At 39.2% G+C, this 20,630-nt stretch overlaps 1 protein-coding gene across 1 annotated transcript; it reads left to right on the top strand.

Annotated features, from left to right (window-relative positions):
* Positions 1-71: 71 nt before the first annotated feature.
* On the top strand, positions 72-20,343 carry PGM2L1 (phosphoglucomutase 2-like 1; the record flags this gene model as incomplete). Its single annotated transcript, XM_009703751.1, has 12 exons — positions 72-271; positions 7,339-7,445; positions 9,653-9,737; positions 10,721-10,804; positions 12,624-12,817; positions 13,772-13,961; positions 14,199-14,296; positions 15,092-15,272; positions 16,901-16,994; positions 17,867-17,996; positions 19,356-19,545; positions 20,199-20,343. Coding segments are annotated over 12 exons (1,698 nt in total), but the record flags the coding sequence as incomplete, so codon positions are not given.
* Positions 20,344-20,630: the final 287 nt, after the last annotated feature.

The following is a 20,630-nucleotide window of genomic DNA, read 5'->3' as shown; positions in this document are numbered from 1 at the left end:
ACTTGTTGCACTGCAGAACTAGGAATTATTTAAAGACAATGAGCATATATAGTTCAGATCCTGATTTCGAGAACTAAATGAAGACCTTCATCTTCTTTTGCAGAACCAAAAAACAAAAGAACAGATTGAAAGCTTGTTACAGAATGGAAAGCATAAAGAATTACGGGATCGTCTCTGCTGCAGGCTGACCTTTGGGACTGCCGGGCTTCGCTCTGCTATGGGAGCAGGCTTTTGCTACATTAATGATCTTACAGTGATCCAGTCAACACAGGTAAGCTGAATAGTTGTACAGGGGAGGACTGAATGGTTTCACAGTAGGTGTTTGGCTCATATAGTGCACCGCTGAAATACAAGCTGAGGGTGAAACACAGCAGCCATTCAACAGTAGAGTGATAGCATGAAGTGTTTAGTGCTGAATGAAATTAAAGTAGCTTGAACAGGTTTAACTCAGCATCCTAGGAGGCAGAATATAATCGCTTCCACTGGAATTTGGCCGGTCGTTAAACTCTGTTAAACTCCTCTGTAGTTGGAAATCATTAGCTGTCATAAGAACTTCTAGTATTTGTCAAAAACTAAACAAAAAACCAAGAAAACCCAAAAAGCAAACCCACCTTCGACCAAACAAGCCTTTTCTTTCCTTTTAGCCGAAGTTGTGAATAACTATACAAAAATAGCAGGTTTTACTAAGAAAATGAATGGGAAGCAAGATGAAAAAGCAAATGTAGACTGACTGTGAAGAACATCTGTATTGTAAATTGTTTAACTTCTGGGGCACCCTTCCAGTAACACTGATTGTGTTACCTACAACTGGATTAGATAATTGTAGAAAATATTGTGCTTCAGTGCACTGGCATTATTGTAGCTCTGTAGCTCTTGGCACTTTAAGTAGAGATGCAAGAAAGTAATTTGAGATACGAACTTAAACTCTCAAACTGCAAATCTTATGTTACGTACACTATCGGAGAGGTCAATGATTCATGGTTTATCTATGATTTACTATTTGGGTTAGAGAATTATTTGCTAAGTAAACACTGTAAACAGATGTTGATCTTTTTGAGGGCTGGTTCTTTGAAGTTTGGAGTAGAGTGTTTTGGGATGGACCCCTTGGTTTGACTACAGACAGGGAGGTCTTGGAACTTGGATGTAGATCTTGACTGCCATTTTGGTGGTTGTATATTTGTGTTGTTGGAAAGGGTCTGATGGGATGGGTGCCCCTGTGGGGTAAAGTTTTGGCCAGAGAGGCTTTAGTCCTAATTTCCTGCACCTCTGCCAGAGACTAGGCTCCGCTTGATGGTCGTGTTGGATGTACATTTAGAAGGGTGCAAAAGCTGGTACGTGAAGTTGAGGAGCTGGAGGAAGGCTGCCATGGAGTCATGAATGATACATGTACTGTGGTGGGGAAGACTGGTGGCAGAGACCCTTCACTGCTGACACATCTTTTCCTTGAACCATGTTTTAGGTTCTTTTGACTAGCTGTTTAAGTTGATTAACAACCAGAAATGCAATTTCCTGGACTTGTTTCTTCACTATCTTTTACCCTCCTTCTTTCCTTTGATTTTGGTCTTGCATGCCAGCAGAAGGCTGGAAAGCGTTAAGACTCTTCTCCGTTTCCCTCCCTGCCTCTCTTTCAAGCAATGTTAATGAGGGGTGTGTGTGTTGATCGTCCAAATAAATCAACCTGTTGGTTAATATAAGGCCTAATCATCTCTGCTTTTCTTGGAAGAGCTGTTTTGTGCAAGGGCAGATGATATATTCTTTCTCAAAGAACTTGGTCCCCAGTTGTTTCATTTCTTTCTCTACCTTTTCTATAAAGACCTTTGGAAGGAACAGCTGATGTTGATTTAGTTTTTGAAAAGTGATCCATGCTCCTTTTCTATATTACTGTCTCATACTGGATTTGTTCTTAAATTTGCTTGTTGTACAGTACCAGGGTGCTTTTCAGCTGATGTTTTCCTCTATCAATTTTTCCCCCAAACAAGTAGATCAAATACCTACTTTTCACAACTAAACTTCATAAGAAATTAATTCAGAGTACATTTGAAATTGATCTGATGTTATGCAGACTTTGAGCATGTGAAAGAAGAGTCTTAATTTGAACATTGATTTACCTAGGGTTGTAGTCCTGTTAAACTATCATTCCTGACTTCGATAGTCATTCTTGCACATACTTTGTTGTGGTAAATATTAAGCAAAAAGCAGTTGGGTTCTTAACCTGCAAAATACAGCTTTCTCTCACCCCAGTGAAGGCAGTGGGAGGCAAGGAAAGAGAAGTGTTGAATCCTTTTGAAAACGAATAGCGTGAGTCAGAAAATGGATGTTCCGTATTTCCTTTCCTGACGGACATATAAAATACAAATGGGTTTGGACTGTGTATATTGAATATGCTGAAACATCTTATCTGTTCCCACCTTTAGCTTTGACTATTGAAAATATAATGAACAGATCTATTTGTAACCATGGTACTTGGAACATCAATAAAAAGTTTTCGTATGGCAAACCTACTGAATCTTATTTACTTTCTCAAGTACTTTTTTATAAATGGAGCTCTAGACATATGATAAAAGGTGTTTTATTATATGATTTACGAAGAGTTGATAAAATCTCTCATTTAATACTGTGTAATTAAACATTTTAAAATAGTTGTCACTTTGCAGGTTAATACTGTGATAGAAGTCCCTCAGCAGACGTGACTGAAACAATTTGTTTTCTATTGGCTCGGGGTGAAATGATGTGCTTAAAACTCGGAACCACTGGGGCTCTGTTAAGCTGTTTGGTGCTGCTAAAGTCTGACTCGTACAACTGGAGCCCAAACTCTCGCGGTGAAACCAAATTCCAGTAGCTGTTTGTACAGGCTTTGAAAAGACGTAACATGTTGGAGCTTGTTGGTAGGGTTTGAAACCCAACCTTGTATCTGACCACTTTTCCTCTTCAGTATCATCTGGGTCTAACAGTTTTCTTTGTGCTTCTAACCTGTAAACTGGACACATCTTAGAATGATGCTTCCTTTAATTCTAGCCTTACTGATCTGAGTATGCCAAACTCAACTGCTACAAATACTGTAATGATGTGAACAAAACTTACTGATGTGGTACGGGTGGTTTCCACTGATCCAGTGGGAATGAGATGAAGAGATTAAGAAAAAAAAATAGTTTAAAAACTAGCAGTTTGTTGCCAGTGGTGGAATTGTTAAGAGTAGCCAAGTTGCTTTAAACAAGTCCACTTTTCTTTGAAGCAGGGTAAACATAATGCAGAGGAAATTAAGAATAGTCACTTTTTGGCCTGTGCAGTCTGTTGAATTTGAAGTCGCTCGTGCTCTGAGCACGTGAACGTTGCATGTTGCCTTTGTGTTTCCAGTCTTGTGCAAGCGTGACTGAGCTTGGATTGGCTGGCTGATACGCGTTCTTGGCAGAAAGTGAAAAGTTTCGTTTTGGTCAGCGGGGAATGTGTTCGCAAGTTCAGTTTCGTGGGCATTACTGCTTTCTGAAAATAACAAGGTGGGTTGTGTTTGTTTGCTCCCTCTGTAGAGCTTGTATTTTTAGTTGTTTATTAAAGCAATATATCAAGCTAGAAAAAGCAATCTCTGGGAAGTGGATTAGAACTTGTTTCTGAAGTAAACTGCATCAGATGTAATCTTTGTTTGAGTACTCTTGTTTCAGAAGCTGATGACTTTCACAGTTTTGCTGAACCTAATCTGAAAATGGGCAACCCTGTCTCTATACTTGTCCTTACCTGCTACAGGAATAAATGGTCATTCAAAAAAGTAGACTTCAGTGTAACTGAAATATTTCCTTCAATTAAAATAAACCATAGTTAAGTTGCATGCTTAAACGCATGCTGTGTTCTTCGTTTGCGTGATTATAATGATCTCATGAAAAGTCAGATCCAGAAAGGTACAGAATATCCAAGTTGCTTTTGACTCTTCTGAAGATTGTAGGTACGTAAGCTACACACAAAGCCTAGATTTTCCTGCTCAAGTATTTTTCTGAACTAACTGCTTTTCCTACTAGGTAAGTAACCCGTTCACTGACTTCCACTATGACAAAACCTGGCATCTTTGCATCATTGCTATGAGTTTCCTGTTGCTATATAAGCAAAGCTAAAGCTAATAGCTGAAAGATTTAAAAACTGGACTTCATGAAGCTGTTACTCTCTTGATTTCATCAACCAAAAATGTTCCCATCCCATTCTTGATACCATCCCTTTCCCCTCACTTCCCTTTTGAAATTGATCATAAGGGACTGGACATGCGAGGGGATTATTTAAAATGTGGCTCTAGGAGCAGCCATGAATTTTATATACGGAAATCACCTGAACTGCACAGTAGTATAAGTAGTTGTAATACTTCAGTTCACCTCAAGAGAATTTTGGTTTAGATCCATGGAGGTGGTTACACAGTTGTATGCTGACACTTGCTAATAAGTTGTTATCACCAGGTATGTAATGGCAAGATGTTGACTTGGATATCTTCAATTTCGAAGCAGTAGCTATCCCAGGAGAAATTAGATGGGGACACTATCAAAGCCCGAGCCTTGTAAAAAGGAAATAGAAATTCTTTAAATTGAGAAACTTATTAAGGAAGGGACTTATCCCAAGAGGTGTTGGAGTTACTAACTGCCCCCTGAGAAAGGGAGAATGACACCTGGAAGAAAATAGATGTGGACTGGAGTAGAGGGTTCAGATAGTGGAGAGTCTCTGCATTCACTTCCTCTTGCTGTCATTTTTTTATTTTTGTTTCCTGCGGCTTTAATAAAGCTATTTGGATAGTAAACAAGTCCAGTAGGGCTGGACTGATTTCAGCTGTGGGGCCTTTGGCTAAGCTTAAGGTATTTTGTTCTTGTACCGCATATTGTGTTGTCTTAACTTTAAACAAAACTTCTCCATGGCAGAAAGTAGAGACATTCCTGGTCTTATTCATATGAAATCTTTTGATCCATGTCAAACAGTGAAGCTGGTTTAAGAGGATGTCCTAGGAAAAAAATCTCGCCTCACCTCTGAGAAGAGCGTTACTTAGGTTGTAGTGGCACCCAATAGCTGCCAAAAAATGCTCAGACAGAAATAGCTGGGAGGAGGTGCAGGGGAGGAGGTACAGAAGATCAAATCTGCTAAAAGGATCAGTATAGGCCCTTACTTTGCAACAAAAATAAAATCCGTTCTTCTGTGTTGGAGGAATGAGGGAATGGAAAGCTGGGAGATGTCTAAGGGTGTGAGCATTAGAGCCAAAAAGCCAAACCAGCTGTCATGGTTGTCATGGGGAAGTAAGGGGGGAGGAAGAAATTTGATGTGCAGGATCCTAGAGATGCTGGGGTTGCCAGAAGGTTCAAGGGATGCCTCTGCCATCGAGGGAGAGCTCCTGGGTGGTAGGTATGAAATAGAAATCATGTGTAACAGTTTTACATTTGTAAAGAATGTTTGTAATGTATTGACTTTCTTATGTGGACAGGAGTATTAGTTGTTCTAGCTGAACTTACCTTGGTTCATGCTGCTTCTGAAAACGTTTATACACCTCTGTTTTCTGCTTCTAACTAATACCAGTTTGTCTAATATGGTCCTGCTTCTTCCATAAATTTTGTCTTTTTTATGCAATTTTTTGGTGTTTGAGGAACTAGTTCAGATAACTCTGCAAAGTGCTCTGACTTCAAGGTACCACTAGCCTAAATAAGGGATCTGTTGGTAAGAAATGTGCTGTTCATCTCTTTCAATGTTACTCGATCTGTTCAAGTCAAACTTATTCAAGTTTTCCCCATTCCTTTCTCTCTTACCTCTTTAAAACTGTGAATGAAAGTTGTTGGGAAGTTGTCAGGGCGGTGTGAATGTTTGTATATCAACACATTTCAGGTCAGTGTGAAGGTGACTTCAGCTGGCGATCGTGCCATAGCACAGCTTCTAGTTCTGTCAGTATTCAAAGATTTTTATTTATTTAAAATTTTTTTTTCTCTCTGGGAATCCCTCTATAGACGCACTGCATCTACAGCTTAAATAGTTCTCCAAAGAGATGCCCGTATCCACTTGTTCATGCTTTGAAGCACATTCTTTGGTGGAAAGGGCAAGAACCATTAAAAAAATTAAGCTGAACTGGATTGCATGGGTAGAAGTCAGGCTACCTTTCCAGTTGAGAGATTGCTTGTTGGTGATACCGAGTCACATCCAAATAAGAACATTGCAGAGAATTACACTTAATACTGGGGGAAAATTCTGTTTAATTTTGGTATGAAACACCCACGCTCCTTCTATCAAGAGGAAACTTGTACCTTCATAAGGGGTAGCCTTTTTAGGCTAAACTTGGCTGTGGTAAGTTCACAGTACTGTGTTTGTGTTAGGGAAGGCTGCTTTGATTGTAGTGAACTGTAGCCTCTGGAAACTTCCATTAACAGTAATGCTTCCAACTTTTTGTCTAAAACTGCTGATCCATCCTGGGTTGTTTCTGTGATGGATCTCCAGGGAGATTGTAAGTGGGAAATGAATGGATGTGAAGACCGGGGGGAAGGTGAAGCTGCCATCTAATACACTATTACAAAGAGCACCTATCTTCTCCTGTTTGGAAAAGAAGGGCTGGCTGACTGCGAGGCTGTTTGGTTTTCTCTTGTGTATGTTTCAGCACATATTGCTCCTCACTCCCAATGCATTTAAAAAATTTACTCCCTTCAATCTGCTCCCCTTTCTTCTCCCTGCACGGAGGTCTCCTCTGTTATCTTGCCATTAGAAATGTTCTGCATTGATGTATAGAAGACAGCTTGTATTTGTGCTATGGTATCTACATAGTATATAAATCGAGGACTTTGACCTGCTCCAGGTGGACAGATTACTAGTAATAAACTTTTGTTTGAAAAAGTGCATAAGGACAAAGCATCCTTTTAATGCAAGTTTAGAACTAACACTTTGGAAGCAGTGCTGAAAAGGTGTCTGACTTGTACTGTGAACGCAAGGCTGAAGACTAGCACTGACTAGCCCTAGCCTTATATTGCCTGAGTGGATGGACTTTCAAAAAATGGGTTTTTATCAATTGGGTCTTTAAGAAGATAGTTTGAATACGTAAAAGCACAGCACGGATTGAAAACAAGTCTTTGCTGCTTGAGGATTTTGCTGCCTCGAGCTTTCTGTTTATGCTGTTTGGTCAGTTATTGTTGTACTGCTTTTATTTTCCACAACTGTTCCTCTGTTTGCTTTCTTTTTTTTCTGTGAACACTTTGGGGAAATATAAATATGCTGCTTTTGGGAATATTGTGATGTTTTTGCTGTCTACTGACTTTATACATCCTATGAAAGATCATTTTTAATATTTGTGTATGCTGCATTAAAGCTAATTCTTCCCTACTTTTTTTTCTTCTTTTTTCTTTTCAGGGGATCTACAAGTATCTTGAGAGGTGTTTTTCAGACTTTAAGCAGAGAGGCTTTGTTGTTGGATATGACACACGAGGTCAGGTGACCAGCAACTGCAGCAGTAAGAAGTATGAGTATTGATTACATTTGCAAGACTAGAAATTAAATTGTGGCTTTAAATGCATTCCATTCTGTCAGAATATTTTTGTCATGAACCATGCACACTCCTTGCCCTCCTTTAGTCCGTTTAAATAGTAATGAAGAGAGGCATGGACTAAAGCCTTTATAATACCAGTTGCCAGCAAATGTGGAATGTAAGGCTAGTCACTTCACCAAAGAATTTACAATCTAAATGCACAAGAACATTAGGCAGACATTAAGAAGTTGATATACCTGGAGAGAAATTTGAATGTGAAGGTAAATTCAGAATACTAGCATCTAGCTTGAAATCACTAAAAGTTACTGCGCTGTTGTTAACACTGTCATTCTTTCATATTACGCATCTGATTTAAGCTTGCCTAGGGGAGAAGAATTCTACCTGCAGCCTACTGTAACCTGGTGTTTTGGTACCCTCATCCTAGTCTGCAATCTCAGTGTATTTCCACATTGGGAATATTTTACCTGGAATGCTTAAAGCATAGACTTCCAGTGATGCCAAGTAGTGCCCTTTGCAAGGAGAGGGGAGAGAGAATCTGTAAAAGAACTGCTTTCTGAATTGTATAAGGAATCCTAACCCCTTGTCATTTGGGGAGCTAAACACATGATGTAATGGCATGCCTTAAAAAAAAAAAAGCCAACCCAGTACGTCATTATTATTTAGTTAATGAGTAGTTAATTATTGCAGTTAATGTAGTTAATAGCTGTAACTGGTGTAGGGTTTTTAACTTTTTTTGTCAACATTTAATGTTCTAGGGATGTAAAAGTTCTTGTTATAATAGAGCAGAGAATCTAGTGACTGTCTTCTAATAACTTCTCCATTTCCCTGATGTCTGCCTCTGCACCTTCCTGTCTGGTCTTCAGGTGTGCGTGGCACATTATCCGCCAGGCTTTGGCATAAGGGTTTTAAACTCATCTGCTACACTGTGTCTGAAAGGCTTTTCCCCAGTTTGTCTGGGTCATGCACAGCTTAAAAATGTGGAAGTGTAAGAAAAACATTGCTTTTCAGCTACACAAAGCTTGGAATTCAGACTTGATGACGGCGCAGTTGTGTTTCACATGTCAAAGGAGCAAATCAGTTCTCAACTATGTGTTTCTTTTGTCCCCTTCCAATGACACAGGGTTACAGTAGTGCCAAAATCAAATTGAACCTTCCCAAGAGAGTGTTTTCAATTGGATTGGCGTGCTTATCCAGTGCTATGTGAGCAGGAGTGCCCCTTTCTTTGCATCAGTTCCAGCGTCGAGGGAGATGGCAGACTGTCCGGCTGTATCCCATAATTAAGTTGACGTAAACCATTCTGATACACAAGCAAAATTTCAATAGCTTCAGCTACAAGCTGAGCTCTCAAACTCTTTTAAGTGGTTTCAGGTTGCATTTGATAGGTGCTACAGTGAAATTCTGAGTAACTGAAACTTAGACTGCAGTATACTCATCATGGGAGATAAGGAAGCAAGTATTAATGCTTATCTGTAAAAACAAGTGAGCAAAGCAGACTTACACTACTTAATCTCTCATCTGTTTTCACTCTGAGATTTCCCAGTAACCGCTGAGCTGTGTGTGCCTGATTTGAACAGTTTTGTATCAAAGAGTTACATGAAAGAGAATGAGTTTCCCTGCTGTTTGAAAGCAAAAGCTTATTATAAAGGCAAGGTTTAAAAACATGGGTGCTGTTATTGTTTCTGGAATAAGAGTGTACTGGTTTGCAGAAATATATTTCAGGAATAGGTCTGCGTCATGGATATTGTCTGAAGCTGCTGAACGAGGCTGGCAAACAAGCTTTGCCGTGTGGGATACTGAATCCTTTTCCAAACCTGCTGTTGCAGGCATCTGGCACTTTAAACTTTCTGGGAGATTGGTTCTGTCCTTGAATGAAGGACAAGTGTCAAATCAGTAGGTTCTGTATCTTTGTTTTTGATACCACTGGTTTATTTATGTGGTTGACTGAAGTGCCTTGCGCTCTTCAAGCAACAAATAAAAATGCTGTCTTGGATTCTACACCCTGAAAACTGTATTACATTAACTGTACAAACTGTAGGATACTACTCTTAGTGTAACCCAAAAAAAAACAATAGAGAGATTTAAGAAACAAGTGAAATGAAGGTAACGGTAATGTCATATGACTACTGGATTGTCATAGGGAGTTGTGTTGACTGGATGTTTTCTTTTTCGTGTTGACAGACTTGCAAAGCTCACTGCTGCAGTCCTGCTGGCTAAAGATGTACCTGTATACTTCTTTTCTACGTATGTCCCTACACCGTTTGTGGTAGGTCAATCTTCTCTTTGTTGTTGAACCATGCAGTTAAGGGAGTATTTGAAAGTCTACTAAAAATGTGAACTAGCAATTTTCTTCTTAAATTCTGTTATTTAAACAGAAAAATAGAGGCTGCTTGGTACACTTGGCTCTTCAAGGAGGCTGTAACAAGAATGTCGCTGAATTCTGTGTGCAGATAATCAATAGAATCGCATTTCACCCTAGGCTGCTATGCGAGGGCAATAGTTATTACAGCCCAGGCTTTGCTCTATTAGTTACAGGTGAAGCGTTCTGCTGTTCTTTTATTCTGTGCTTAAACAGCTGAGTGTCATAAGGGTCAGGGTTGGTATTTGTGTGCATGTGTGGATATATATACACATATATAGAGCCTGTATGTTTTTGGACATAAGACTTACGCTGTTGAGAATGGAAGAAATGAAGAATTGCTTCTGCTTTTAATATCTCAAAAAATGGCTCTTTCTGTTCTAGTAACAGGAGCTTTTTCTTGTAGGGTTTTAAACCCTTGTTTTCTATTCTGTAAGCTTTTGCTGTGTATGCTGTGGATCTTGTTTTGAGGGGAGGACTGAAAGGACTGGATGCTCTTTAGCCGGAAATACTTGTAACTTGTTTTTCAACAACCCTTTTGGTGAATTCCTTCAGTCTGTTTCAACCTGTTTTCTCCTAAATACTAGTGTAATCTGAGTGTAGACTGTCTTTAGTTGTCCAGTTAACAATTGTTAACTATGTAATTGATAAATGGAATAATGTTCCTATGCAACAAAACAGATCGAGCTCTCCCTCTATTACTAGTTACAGGAAACAGAATGATGAGCATTCATGTATACAATTTTCAAATAAACTGGTGAAACATTAAGTGCCACTTCTCCTGTAGCATCCTATTGCTCTAATAGGATCTACTCTCCTAATAACATAATGTCACTTGTGCCAGCCACAGAACTCTTAGGTAAATTGACATTTCTGGGTTTCCTTTGTAGCCCTATGCTGTACAGCAGCTCAAAGCTGTGGCTGGTGTGATGATCACAGCGTCCCACAACCGGAAGGAGGACAATGGATACAAGGTAAGGCTTGAACTTGAAGTTCATAGCATGTCGCAGCCAGATGGTTTCCAGTATTACCTACGTGCCTTTGGCATTTGACTTAAGATAGAATCACAGAAGGGTTTGGGTTGGAAGGGACCTTAAAGCCCATCCAGTTCTACCCCCCTGCCCTGGGCAGGGACACCTCCCACCAGACCAGGCTGCTCAAAGCCTCATCCAGCCTGGCCTTGAACACTCCTAGGGATGGGGCAGCCACAGCTTCTCTGGGCAACCTCTGCCATGCCTCACCACTCTTACAGTGGAGAGGCTTCTTCTGGAGCGTGCATGTGTGTACGTTAGAAGGAGAAATGATTTGAAGTAATTCATCCTTCTGTAACCTGAATTACACACACTTTCTTCTGTCACTAGAACTTAAGACCATGCTGCTCGTGTATCTTGAGCACAAGTCTGTTATGACGTTCCATAGAGTCTAATCGGCAGTTGAAAAAATGCATAAGCAATTTATTATGTGTTCACTTCTTAAACTTAAAAATGAGTTTAAAACTAAGCTAGGACTTAGGTAAATTAGTCTGCGCGGTAGGTAACTGTGCTGAAGATGGTGACAGTTTAAGGGTTGATTAATAAAACTTGGCAGTAGTGTGTTGCTCCCTGTAAGGTTGTTTTTCTGGGCATTGAGTGAGAGCTGGGTAGCTTAATTTTGAAAGCTTGGAACAGTATAACCATCCATAATGGCAAATGCTGCTTATGCAGTATTGTAACACAGTATTTCCTTTCTAAACTTTACAAGAATCTGAACTAAACTGAAAATTTTAACTAACCTTAGCATTCTAGAAGTTTTGTAACAGGTTTGTGAGTAATGGCAATGATAGGAAAACCAGTCTTACTCTGCACAGAGATAACTCTTGGAGTTGATCGTGCTGCACTTGTCCTCTGTAGAACAAGTTGTAAAGTACTACACTAGCCTTTACTTTTGCTTAGGTATAGCAATGAATAAGAAAATAAGCCACATCTGTTTTCAGTGTGCTTCGTTTGTCAAGAAGCTGTTACATTTGTGTCTTTGAGAACAGTAAAATGTTTTGTATCAGAATATTTTTTTTTTTCCTAGTCTTTCATAAGAATTGTTTTATCTTTCACTATTTCCTCTGTGAATTTAGCAGCTTCTGAAGGTTTTGGACAATTTTAACGAAACTTAACAAACCCATACTTTTGAAGATACTGAGTATCTATGGGTTTCATGAAAACCAGCGGACAAGACGACAGATTGGTCTGAGTAGAAAGTCTGCACTGCGAACTCAGCTATGTTATTGGCAACAAACTGTGGGAAAACTGGCATCTAAATAATTCTTTAACAAAGACTTCTTATAGTTCAGGGTTTGATAGTGTTTCTAGCTGAAAGATTACAGTTGTTCACTTACAGAAAAACATGTACCTTGGCACACTGCTTATCTGTTTTACTTTGACTTCAAAAACAAGTTATGCTTCTTTTTCAAAAGGAACGTCAGACTGTGTAGAAGGTAATGTTTTTCTTCTGTTACAGTTTGCACAACACTCTCAAATCTAAGTGCCCAGTTTTGGTTTCTCACGTCCTGATGATTTCAGTCATACTAGTCAAATACCAGCTTTTTTGAAAATATGTCGTGTTGCTGAGTAGCTGTCGTTACATCACTGAAATCGTAAACTGTGATTCTAAATGACTTTTGGGAATCAAGCCAGACTGATGCTAGCCTTTTCTGTATGACTTCAAGAAGTAGAAAGTATGCTGAATCTTACAGCTAAAAATTTATCAAGTTAATAATCTTTGTAAATAAACTGTGTCTTATTTTCCTTAAATTTATACCAGGTTTATTGGGAAAATGGAGCACAGATCACCTCTCCTCACGATAAGGAAATTATAAAATGTATAGAAGAGTGCGTTGAACCATGGAATGGCTCTTGGAATGAGAATCTAGTAGACACCAGTCCCCTTAGACAGGATCCTCTGAAGAAAATTTGTGACTGTTACATGGAGGATCTGAAAAAGATCTGTTATTATAGGTATTGTATAAAACAAAACGTACTTAAATTATGTTTTTAAGTAAAGCTCTGGATTATACATGGAAAACTGACTGCTGATAGACAGACTGCAATAATAAAACATGTGATGCTGCCATACATAAACATTTTTGATTTGGGTATGGGGATTGGACTGTCTTCCAAAATTTTAATAGTTTCAGACCTGGCTGTAGTGATTTTTATTGTCACAAATCAGTGCGTTGATTTCTCTCTTTATGGTTCACAGGAGCTGGGTGCTCCACTCTGCCGCAGACATCACTGTCTGCTTGAGGCTATTGCTCTGTGCTCCTCATGGTGGGAATAATTTTTGGTCATCTCCCTGTTCTGTCTTGCCCCATCGCTTCTCTGATGTGACATTAAATTGGATGATCGCTGTCATTAGGACTAAAGCATGCTTCCTGACAATAAAGCAGCCTGCCTTTGGACAGTAGGCTACTGTAAAACACCCTGATGTGAACCATTTTATGCAAATAATATGCCCAAAGAATTCTGAATAAAATGGAGAAATTCAGAGTAAAGATGGGGTGTACATGCATGGAGTAGAGGTGAGAAAATTAAGTTTGAAGGTTAGGTGGGGCAGAAGACAAGAATAAAAGGAGGAGGATGAATAATGTAGGTAGAGTAGAGCCAGATCTTCAGGATGGTGGAAAGAAGAGCTTGAGTTTGATGCAGAAATTAACAACTCATTCTTTGGAGACTTTCAGCCGATTCAGAAGAAGGTAAATATCTCATTTTCCAGGAGAAGAAGCTTTAAACCAGCAATTTCTAGTGAAAGTCTAAATTAGCACTTCTCATTCATACCTTCTTTGAAGTTAATGCAGAAATCGGCAGAATAGTATGAAGTGTAATTGCATCTTCTTTTACTTTTGCTTTCCCATATGAAAGTATTCTTCTTAAATAACTAAAATCTTAGTGAAATTCTTTTTTCCTTCTCAGGGAGCTAAACATGCAGACAAATTTGAAGTTTGTTCATACCTCTTTTCATGGAGTTGGACATGACTACGTGCAGCTGGCTTTCAAAGCATTTGGCTTTCAGCCCCCCATTCCAGTACCTGAACAAAAAGATCCAGATCCAGACTTCTCTACTGTCAAATGCCCAAATCCTGAAGAAGGAGAATCTGTGCTGGTACTTTTGTTTCTACTTCATCAGATTTCTATGAGCTTTCCTCTGTTTGGATATGATACTGTGCTAAAAAACAAATTCAGGGAGAGAGCGGGGAGTACCTGGCTTTCGGCGGTGTTAATACAATGGACAATCCAAATGAGATTTTTCTTTCGCTGCACGTTATAAGTAGGAAGACTGTGGGTTTATTTGTTCTTGTGATTTTATTTTTTTTTTTCCCCTCTACTCTTCTCTCACCAGGAGTTGTCATTGAGGCTTGCAGAGAAAGAAAATGCTAAAGTAGTAGTGGCCACTGACCCAGACGCAGATCGGCTAGCAGTGGCAGAACATCAGGAGAAGTAAGTGATGGGACCCTTTATTTTATCTCTTTCTGCAGGAGAGGTAGTGAAAATTGCGGAATATCCCCAAATGGTTGACAGGCACACACCTTCAACCCGTTCTTTCCTGTTGTAACTTAGCTGTTTGGATGTTTTTTCTTGCTAGCTTCATCTTTTGGTATAGCTTCACCTGAAATAATGTATTTCAAATAAAATCGGTTAATAACTTGGAGATTAGATTAAATCCTTACCAGTGTTGCAGTAAATGACCAAATAAAACTTAACTGAAAAGTTGAGTGGTTGCTAAAGACAGTAAAATCTTCTTGTTACTGTTTTTTTCACTTCTAAGCAAACAAACCATACCTTGGAACAGTTAGCTGCTGGGGGCTTTTTTTGTTTGTTTTTCCCTGACTGCTTCATATTGAATAGAAATTATTTTTCTTCCGCTAACAGGCCAAAATTCTGATCATTGTGTAAGTAACTGTCTATAATACGCTGTTGCGCAGGCATTGCCTGGCTGCAGTGTATAGACTGCTATACTTCTATTTGATAGATTAAAGAGGCCTAAGCTGTTTTAAAGCTGACAGTAAGGATACTTAATTAGTATCTTTGCTTGCTAACAGAATGCACTGGGCTTGTAAGTCATTGAAACCTGGTAAATGTGGAGTGCTGTCAGTATGGTGGCTTTGTGTAGAGCAGCTTGTCAGTAGTGTGCTGAGATTCCTGTTGTTCCAGTGACTGCAGAATACATCTCCCCCTCAGCGGATGCTCCTGGGAAACCTGAAGGAGCTCTTACATTTTCTGTCCTGTCTGCAGTGGCTGCTGGAAGGTGTTCACTGGCAATGAGCTAGCAGCTTTGTTTGGGTGGTGGATGTTTTCTTGCTGGAAGGAAAACTGCTCCGAAGATGCTGATGTGAAGAATGTTTACATGTTAGCGACCACAGTCTCCTCAAAAATTTTGAGGGCAATTGCACTTAAAGAGGGATTTCACTTTGAAGTGAGTATGGTTTTTTATGATGTCTTCTTGGCAAGGGAAAATCTGACTGCCATGTTCTCCGTCTAAACCCCCACTTACAACTTTATGAAATGAAAAATAGACAAATGACTTCCGGTCTTTTGGCTGGGAGATTTTTATGCATTCCAACTTGCAGAGAATGCTGTTTTACCTAGGCAAGCCTCATTTCAGTACCCGCAGTGTTTCTCAATGCATGTTACGGTGAATGCAGACTGAGATAGCAATTTAGGCAAAGCCACAAGGAGGCTGTAACAAGTGACAAAAATTAAAACCTAAATGACATGTAATAAAAATACCTTTGTTATGGTTATTTTCCTAGAGAGAAATTCTTCTGTGTAAGAGAATGAAAGTTTGTGCGACTCGGTGTGTTTACTACAAAAATGGACTGTGTTTTGGTGGATTTGTAACACTTACAGGTTACACAGTGCTCCTTTAGGTGCCCAGATCACTAGTAGGTTTTGAATTTGGTTTTACTTCAAATTCTGACAGACAGGAAGGATTCTTATGTTTGGATCTTTAACGTACTTGCTTTAAAGGACTTGCTAAAAAAGAAAATGGGGGGTGCCCCTGCAGAGTGACAGTTATTTAGTTCCTGCATTCAAATTAAGTACTTGCTCTGATTTCTGTGACTGTTGGATATTAGCCATAAGAGATGCAAGTGCTCTAAAGCTTAGCACAAACGTACAAAGAGCCAGATCTTTTTTAATACGTATCTTAATTAAATCCATGTGCAGTAGGAAAAAATGTTTTGCTGTACAATGAGGAATTAAAAACTAAAATAGAAAGCAACTCTGAAAACCATTTTGAGTGACTATCCAGATTTGCGTGATCAGGTTGAATATCACTGCCTTGTAGTGATTTCATTATCTCACTAAATACTATTCGTACTTTTTTTTTTTTCTTCTGGAGAGAGGCACATTTGACTGGAGAGAAAAAAAAAGGCAAAAAAAAAAAGCTAGGAATTCACAGAACCCCTTGGTCTGCTCTAAAAGCTTCCCCTCTTTGTACCTTCCCCCTGTCTCAGAAGGACTGTTCCTGAGCTTTTGACTGCTTTTGCATGATTTGAAGAGCGCAAGCAGTGCTCTTCCCCCCCCATCACCCAAAACTGATGTTTGTATTTCTGTAACTTTTCCTTTTGAATAGCTTTGCACTGTTGTTTCATCTGATAAGCACCACGGGAGATCTTATCTGGTCTCAGAGAACCAGTCTCTCAAGCAAGCTTGCTCCTTGATTTGACATTCATGTCCTAGTTGAGTATTCACTAGTAAAATGCTATACACTGACACTCTGCCTTAGATTCATAACCTAAACTGAAGATAATGACTTGTCTAACGTTTGTCTTTACTGTCTGTATTCTGTTTGTCAATTAGATTTAAATTCAGGGAAACTATTTCAAGAAAATCAGAAAAATGTCCTTAAGCTTTAGTGTTTTGACTCTACAACGGTCTTTCCCATTGACCCAGAAATTCAGAACACATAATTTTTTTCTTTGAGTCTGAAGCATCCCGAAAGTGAAGGGAATAGTGGCTATACTTTCATCTTTGACTGGAAACTAAACAGAAAATGTGTATTTAATGCACTCTCTTTTTTCTTTTTTTCTCCTGTTTCAGGAAACACTCCCTGGTTTTAAATGGATTGGAAGCAGAGTGAAAGATCTCCTAGATAACGGAAAAGAAGTTCTCTTTGCATTTGAAGAGTCTATTGGTATGTATGTTAATATCGCTTTAAAATGTTGAGAACTGAGGGGGGAGAAATGCGACTAAAAAGGAGTGATCTTAGTTATGAAATGAATGCAAAAATACTTCATTTTTGTTCATGTGGTTACTGGTATTGGTATTTTGCCCTTATCAAATCAACTTGCCAACTGTCATAATAAATTATATATGAATCTCTGATTCTGGTATTATGCTTGTGTAGCTTCCTGATACAAGCCTGTTCTGATACAGGTTGAAAGTCCTGAGATGTCAGAGCCAAACTACTGTTGCTTTGTGGCCTTTTAGCTGAGATTAAGCATAGAATCTGTTCTTAATCAATTTAATATCTCACAGGTCCTCTCTGTGAGGACTCACTATTGATGGCTGTGTGGAACTGGGAGGTGGCTTGCTTCAATCACACTGTCCGTCGCACCAGTACTGCAGTTCCTCCAGGAGCTGTACAGGGTCCCCTTGTACTTCAGAACATGTGAGGAATCCTGACATGTGCAGGAACAGCATTATATACCTTATGGAAGTGTATGGGTTCCTTTGATTGACATTACTGGCAAGACTCTTTGCAGTATTGGTGTGCTTGCACAAAACAAGCAAATTTTTATGTTTAGCATTGTACTATGAGCGATCTCCTCAGAGAGCAGATGTTATCAATCTGGAATTAGTTGATTATAGCACCTATCTTTCCAGCCCTATAACCCCTAAGTTAATTAGGTTTCTTAGAAAAGGGGAATGCGTATGCAGTAATAAAAACAGCTTACGTGTATTGGACAATTTTCTTTTACAGGAAAAAGGTTAAAACTTCAATCAAGTAAACCAGTGTAATAGTATCTCAGGTTATTTTTCCACAATCCATTTTTTTATTTCTAGGCTTCATGTGTGGGACATCAGTGTTGGATAAAGATGGTGTAAGTGCAGCTGTGGTCATAGCTGAAATGGCAGCCTACCTGGAGGGCAGGAACCTAACACTGGCACAGAAACTCATTGAGATATATGAAACGTAAGTTGTATTTTTCATTAGTATGTTCTACTTAACTACTTTGGAGCTGGAAATAATCTAATAAATAATTTTAATACATCCCTCAGATGTTTTCTCATTGTAAGTTGTTTTTTCTGGTGCTGTGATAGACTACAGTCTTCAGTATTACAGATACCACATAAATACCCTATCTCCCAAAGGGCTCAAGAGGCCCTTTCGATTGTGTTTCTGCAATAAATTGTGAAAGAGTAGAATTTTGCATATGGATCCACCAGGGCAAACTTTTCTCTCTGATTCATGCTGTATTACTTCTCTTGTCTTATGATGGGTAGTTATATCTTAGTTGTGGTCTACGTGTCTCTCCTTAAACACTTGCTGTTTTCACTTAAACATGATCTGGGGTTTGTTAGAAGATCACGTGCTGTTCTGGCAGAGAATTGTAATAGAACAGAGGTTAAAGGAATGGCCTGTATTCAATAGCTATGGACACAATTCACGGCAATAAAATGAGGAACGTGTTTATGTCAGAATTAAGTCGTGTACTGTGATAAGCCCAGTTCATCAGCAGGAGTTCCTGTGCTTTAACGGAACTGGTGGCACAACTACAGCAATCATCTATGTCATTCCTTTTCCTGCCGACCCAGCGGAAAGACAGACTGTGGCCTTTAGAAACTTGGAACGAGGAAGCATAAACAATGGTCAGCATTTATCTCTTTACGGCACTCAGGAGTTTGCTCTGTTGTATGCGACTGTATCAAAAACAATTCTGCACAGCTGGATTGAAAAGCTGTCAATGATAGTGATAACAGAATAATTCATCTTTCAGTCATGGTTAATTTTTTAAACTGCAGAGAAGGGTCTCTGTTGAATGAGGAGTGGGTGGAATACAGTGAAGAACAACTTAACCATGTTTGCACGTTGAAATTTGCTGCACCTAGTGAGTGCTTGCGTTAGGTCTGATTGGGGATAGTAATTTTAAGTTGGATGAAATTATCAGTCACCTTCCTCAGAGGTAGTTGAAATAATGTGGTTTTGTGGTTGCTCACATGGCTACGGCAGACAATTTTTGATGGTGTGGGATTGATACTGCTTATTAATTTCCTGGGGGGCTACCAAGGCTGCACTTAGCCAAATGGTTGGCTTGTATTTCTTTGGAACTGAAACCTTTGCTTGAATTTAAAAATAGATTAAGATGATCTGAGTAATGCAGTGAAATCTGCTTCAGAGTCCAAACATTTGCCTATATGAATACCTGTTTCCAGAGCTGTGAGAACTATGTTCTTTTTCTATTATTGCTTTTCCAAACAAGGGCTTTCTTTAGGTGCCAAATGTACAGAAAACTTCTGAATCTTGTAACTGAAAATGTTAATCTGCTTGTAGGTATGGATATCACATATCAAAGACTTCCTATTTCTTGTGCTATGATCCTCCTACTATCAAAAGGATATTTGAGAAACTTCGGAACTTTGATGTCCCTCAGTCTTATCCAAAATTTTGTGGTATTTACAATATATTACATGTACGAGACATTACCACTGGCTATGATAGCAGCCAGCCAAATAAGAAATCGGTGAGTTACAAAGTATTTTTGCAGGAGAGGTTCTGTTTTTGAAGAGACTGAAAGTTAAATACACCACAAACTGTACAGAAAGACGTACTATGTCAACTAAGTTGACAGTGTAATTACCATCATCTATTGAGACTGCTTAACAACATTTACTGGGGAGAAAACTGCTTGAATGTGGAATGGCTTGGCTATTGTGTTGACTATTTTGATATAACAATGAATGAACTTCAGCTAATAAAGTGAGCTTGATGCTCCTGCAACTCTTAAGCTGTCTAGCAGGCTTACAGATGTTGGAAATCCAATGGGAGTAAGAGGCAGTCCCATTATCCTGAAATGCTGAGTCTGATCTAGGCGATAGGCCTGACAGGCTGAGAACTCGTTCTACTGTGTTGCATTGGCTGGTGGATGTATACTGTAGGGGATTTCAGTGTGTTTATTTAGCTTTGTATGTACTGAATATTGTATTAAAAAAAAAAAAACACAAAACAAAACCAAACCAAAACAAACCCCTAACAAAACAAAAAAAATCCCACAAAAAAAACCCACAAAAAAACCCAAACCCAAAAAACCAGCAAAAAACCCCCCAAACCAAACAAAAAAGCACCATTTTTGTGTTGTTTGGGGTGTTGTATAATAAAATGTTGTTTTTTATGTAGGTGCTGCCAGTGAGTAAAAGCAGTCAGATGATCACTTTTACATTTCAAAACGGTTGTGTTGCCACCCTTCGGACAAGTGGAACGGAACCAAAGATCAAGTACTATGCAGAGATGTGTGCACTGCCCGAACAGAGGTCAGTAGCAGGTCCGCGTGCACGCATTGCAAGATGCCTTTGGGCTGCAAGGTCGTATGCAGGAATCGATTCCCTGCCCGGTGGGGGGGTTCCTCTGCTGCCTCCTTGGAGACCTGAACCTCAGCTGACTGTTCCAGCCTGTTAAACTGACCAGGGTGATGCATGTTCCTGCTCATAAGGGATTCCCTCTGTACTAGATAAGACAAAGAACTGATTTTTCAGCATCTGCTACAGTAGGAGACTTCTTTCATTAACCCATCCAATTCCTCATTCACTTAGAATTAAAAAGTGACAAAGT

Source organism: Cariama cristata, unplaced genomic scaffold (genome assembly GCF_000690535.1).
Source record: "Cariama cristata isolate BGI_N322 unplaced genomic scaffold, ASM69053v1 scaffold1907, whole genome shotgun sequence".
NCBI lineage: Eukaryota > Metazoa > Chordata > Aves > Cariamiformes > Cariamidae > Cariama > Cariama cristata.
This window is presented reverse-complemented; position numbering and strand designations above follow the sequence as displayed.